At 49.8% G+C, this 5,000-nt stretch overlaps 1 protein-coding gene across 1 annotated transcript in view; it reads right to left on the reverse strand.

The window, feature by feature from the left end:
* LOC142908527 (hsp90 co-chaperone Cdc37-like) overlaps positions 1 to 5,000 on the reverse strand; it is a 27,281-nt gene that overhangs the window by 16,978 nt on the left and 5,303 nt on the right. The window contains exon 2 of the mRNA XM_076059260.1: positions 4,817 to 4,939. Coding sequence (XP_075915375.1) covers positions 4,817 to 4,927 — 111 coding nt within the window. The 5' untranslated portion in view covers positions 4,928 to 4,939. The remainder of the gene's footprint in view (positions 1 to 4,816; positions 4,940 to 5,000) is intronic.

Below are 5,000 nucleotides of genomic sequence, written 5' to 3' on the forward strand. Positions count from 1 at the left end.
TGAGTGACTGAGTGAGTGACTGACTGAGTGAGTGACTGAGTGAGTGACTGAGTGAGTGACTGAGTGACTGAGTGAGTGACTGAGTGACTGAGTGAGTGACTGAGTGAGTGACTGAGTGAGTGACTGACTGAGTGACTGAGTGAGTGACTGAGTGAGTGACTGAGTGAGTGACTGAGTGACTGAGTGAGTGACTGAGTGAGTGACTGACTGACTGACTGAGTGAGTGACTGACTGACTGAGTGACTGAGTGAGTGACTGACTGAGTGACTGACTGACTGAGTGACTGACTGACTGAGTGACTGACTGACTGAGTGACTGACTGACTGACTGAGTGACTGAGTAACTGAGTGACTGACTGACTGAGTGACTGACTGACTGACTGAGTGACTGACTGACTGACTGAGTGACTGACTGAGTGACTGAGTGACTGACTGACTGACTGAGTGACTGACTGAGTGGCTGAGTAACTGAGTGACTGACTGACTGACTGACTGAGTGACTGACTGAGTGACTGAGTGACTGAGTGAGTGAATGAGTGACTGAGTGAGTGACTGACTGACTGAGTGACTGAGTGAGTGACTGACTGAGTGACTGACTGAGTGACTGACTGACTGACTGAGTGACTGACTGACTGACTGACTGACTGACTGACTGAGTGACTGAGTGACTGAGTGAGTGACTGAGTGACTGACTGAGTGACTGACTGAGTGACTGACTGACTGAGTGAGTGACTGAGTGAGTGACTGACTGACTGAGTGACTGACTGAGTGACTGAGTGACTGACTGACTGAGTGAGTGACTGAGTGACTGAGTGAGTGACTGAGTGAGTGACTGAGTGAGTGACTGAGTGAGTGACTGAGTGACTGAGTGAGTGACTGAGTGACTGACTGAGTGACTGAGTGACTGAGTGACTGACTGAGTGACTGAGTGACTGACTGACTGAGTGACTGAGTGACTGAGTGACTGACTGAGTGACTGAGTGACTGACTGACTGAGTGACTGAGTGACTGACTGACTGACTGACTGAGTGACTGAGTGACTGAGTGAGTGAATGAGTGACTGAGTGACTGAGTGACTGACTGAGTGACTGAGTGAGTGACTGAGTGACTGAGTGACTGACTGACTGACTGACTGAGTGACTGAGTGACTGAGTGACTGACTGACTGACTGTCTGAGTGAGTGACTGACTGACTGAGTGACTGAGTGACTGACTGACTGACTGAGTGACTGAGTGACTGAGTGACTGAGTGAGTGAATGAGTGACTGAGTGACTGAGTGACTGACTGAGTGACTGAGTGAGTGACTGAGTGACTGAGTGACTGACTGACTGACTGACTGAGTGACTGAGTGACTGAGTGACTGACTGACTGAGTGACTGACTGAGTGACTGACTGAGTGACTGAGTGACTGACTGACTGAGTGACTGACTGACTGACTGAGTGACTGAGTGAGTGACTGAGTGAGTGACTGACTGAGTGACTGAGTGACTGAGTGACTGACTGACTGACTGAGTGACTGACTGAGTGACTGAGTGAGTGACTGAGTGAGTGACTGACTGACTGAGTGACTGACTGAGTGACTGAGTGACTGAGTGACTGAGTGACTGACTGACTGACTGAGTGACTGAGTGACTGACTGAGTGAGTGACTGAGTGACTGACTGACTGAGTGACTGACTGACTGACTGAGTGACTGACTGACTGAGTGACTGACTGAGTGACTGACTGAGTGACTGACTGACTGAGTGACTGAGTGAGTGACTGAGTGAGTGACTGAGTGAGTGACTGAGTGAGTGACTGAGTGACTGAGTGAACGACTGAGTGACTGACTGAGTGAGTGACTGAGTGACTGAGTGAGTGACTGAGTGAGTGACTGAGTGAGTGACTGAGTGACCGAGTGACTGAGTGACTGACTGAGTGAGTGACTGAGTGAGTGACTGAGTGACTGAGTGAGTGACTGACTGAGTGAGTGACTGAGTGACTGAGTGAGTGAATGAGTGACTGAGTGAGTGACTGAGTGACTGAGTGAGTGACTGAGTGAGTGACTGACTGAGTGACTGACTGAGTGACTGAGTGAGTGAATGAGTGACTGAGTGAGTGACTGAGTGACTGAGTGAGTGACTGAGTGAGTGACTGAGTGAGTGACTGACTGATTGAGTGACTGAGTGACTGAGTGAGTGACTGAGTGACTGAGTGAGTGACTGAGTGAGTGACTGAGTGAGTGACTGACTGATTGAGTGACTGAGTGACTGAGTGAGTGACTGAGTGACTGAGTGAGTGACTGAGTGAGTGACTGAGTGAGTGACTGACTGATTGAGTGACTGAGTGACTGAGTGAGTGACTGAGTGAGTGACTGAGTGAGTGACTGACTGATTGAGTGACTGAGTGACTGAGTGAGTGACTGAGTGAGTGACTGAGTGAGTGACTGACTGAGTGAGTGACTGAGTGAGTGACTGAGTGAGTGACTGAGTGACTGAGTGAGTGACTGAGTGACTGAGTGAGTGACTGAGTGAGTGACTGAGTGAGTGACTGACTGAGTGACTGAGTGAGTGACTGAGTGAGTGACTGAGTGAGTGACTGAGTGAGTGAGTGACTGAGTGAGTGAGTGAGTGACTGAGTGAGTGACTGACTGAGTGAGTGACTGACTGACTGACTGAGTGAGTGACTGACTGAGTGACTGACTGACTGACTGACTGAGTGACTGACTGACTGAGTGACTGACTGACTGACTGACTGAGTGACTGAGTAACTGAGTGACTGACTGACTGAGTGACTGACTGACTGACTGAGTGACTGACTGACTGACTGAGTGACTGACTGAGTGACTGAGTGACTGACTGACTGACTGAGTGACTGACTGAGTGGCTGAGTAACTGAGTGACTGACTGACTGAGTGACTGAGTGACTGACTGACTGACTGAGTGACTGACTGAGTGACTGAGTGACTGAGTGAGTGAATGAGTGACTGAGTGAGTGACTGACTGACTGAGTGACTGAGTGAGTGACTGACTGAGTGACTGACTGAGTGACTGACTGACTGACTGAGTGACTGACTGACTGACTGACTGACTGAGTGACTGACTGACTGACTGAGTGACTGAGTGACTGAGTGAGTGACTGAGTGACTGACTGAGTGACTGACTGAGTGACTGACTGACTGAGTGAGTGACTGAGTGAGTGACTGACTGACTGAGTGACTGACTGAGTGACTGAGTGACTGACTGACTGAGTGAGTGACTGAGTGACTGAGTGAGTGACTGAGTGAGTGACTGAGTGAGTGACTGAGTGAGTGACTGAGTGACTGAGTGAGTGACTGAGTGACTGACTGAGTGACTGAGTGACTGACTGACTGAGTGACTGAGTGACTGACTGAGTGACTGAGTGACTGACTGACTGAGTGACTGAGTGACTGACTGACTGACTGACTGAGTGACTGAGTGACTGAGTGAGTGAATGAGTGACTGAGTGACTGAGTGACTGACTGAGTGACTGAGTGAGTGACTGAGTGACTGAGTGAGTGAGTGACTGAGTGACTGAGTGACTGACTGACTGAGTGACTGACTGACTGACTGACTGTCTGAGTGAGTGACTGACTGACTGAGTGACTGAGTGACTGACTGACTGACTGAGTGACTGAGTGACTGAGTGAGTGAATGAGTGACTGAGTGACTGAGTGACTGACTGAGTGACTGAGTGAGTGACTGAGTGACTGAGTGACTGAGTGACTGACTGACTGACTGAGTGAGTGACTGAGTGACTGAGTGACTGACTGACTGAGTGACTGACTGAGTGACTGACTGAGTGACTGAGTGAGTGACTGAGTGAGTGACTGAGTGACTGACTGACTGAGTGAGTGACTGAGTGACTGAGTGACTGACTGAGTGAGTGACTGAGTGAGTGACTGAGTGACTGAGTGACTGACTGAGTGAGTGACTGAGTGACTGAGTGACTGACTGACTGACTGAGTGAGTGACTGAGTGAGTGAGTGAGTGTCTGAGTGAGTGACTGAGTGACTGAGTGACTGACTGACTGACTGACTGAGTGACTGAGTGACTGACTGACTGAGTGACTGACTGAGTGACTGACTGAGTGACTGACTGAGTGACTGAGTGACTGACTGACTGAGTGACTGACTGACTGAGTGACTGAGTGAGTGACTGAGTGAGTGACTGACTGAGTGACTGAGTGACTGAGTGACTGACTGACTGACTGAGTGACTGACTGAGTGACTGAGTGAGTGACTGAGTGACTGACTGACTGAGTGACTGACTGAGTGACTGAGTGACTGAGTGAGTGACTGACTGAGTGACTGACTGACTGACTGAGTGACTGACTGAGTGACTGAGTGACTGAGTTACTGACTGACTGACTGACTGACTGAGTGACTGACTGACTGAGTGACTGACTGAGTGACTGACTGAGTGACTGACTGACTGACTGAGTGACTGACTGAGTGACTGAGTGACTGAGTGACTGACTGACTGACTGACTGAGTGACTGAGTGACTGACTGAGTGAGTGACTGAGTGACTGACTGACTGAGTGACTGACTGACTGACTGAGTGACTGACTGACTGAGTGACTGACTGAGTGTCTGTGTGAGTGTCTGAGTGTCTGAGTGAGTGACTGTGTGAGTGTCTGAGTGAGTGACTGACTGACTGAGTGACTGAGTGAGTGACTGAGTGACTGAGTGAGTGACTGACTGAGTGACTGAGTGACTGAGTGAGTGACTGAGTGACTGAGTGAGTGACTGACTGAGTGACTGAGTGACTGAGTGACTGAGTGAGTGACTGAGTGACTGAGTGAGTGACTGAGTGACCTTGACTTTGTTGAAGAACTGCCGGAAGCATCCGCGTGGGTCGATGTTCAGGTTGGATGCAAGCTGCAGAATGAACTGCATCACGATCGTCTGGTGGGCCACCTGCTCCATCAGAGCCTGCTTCTGTGACACACACACAGACACACACACACACACAGACACACACACACAGACATAGATACAG

This window comes from Petromyzon marinus (genome assembly GCF_048934315.1).
Source record: "Petromyzon marinus isolate PM22_M1 ecotype Great Lakes invasive population chromosome 85 unlocalized genomic scaffold, UKy_Petmar_22M1.pri1.0 chr85_unloc.2, whole genome shotgun sequence".
NCBI lineage: Eukaryota > Metazoa > Chordata > Hyperoartia > Petromyzontiformes > Petromyzontidae > Petromyzon > Petromyzon marinus.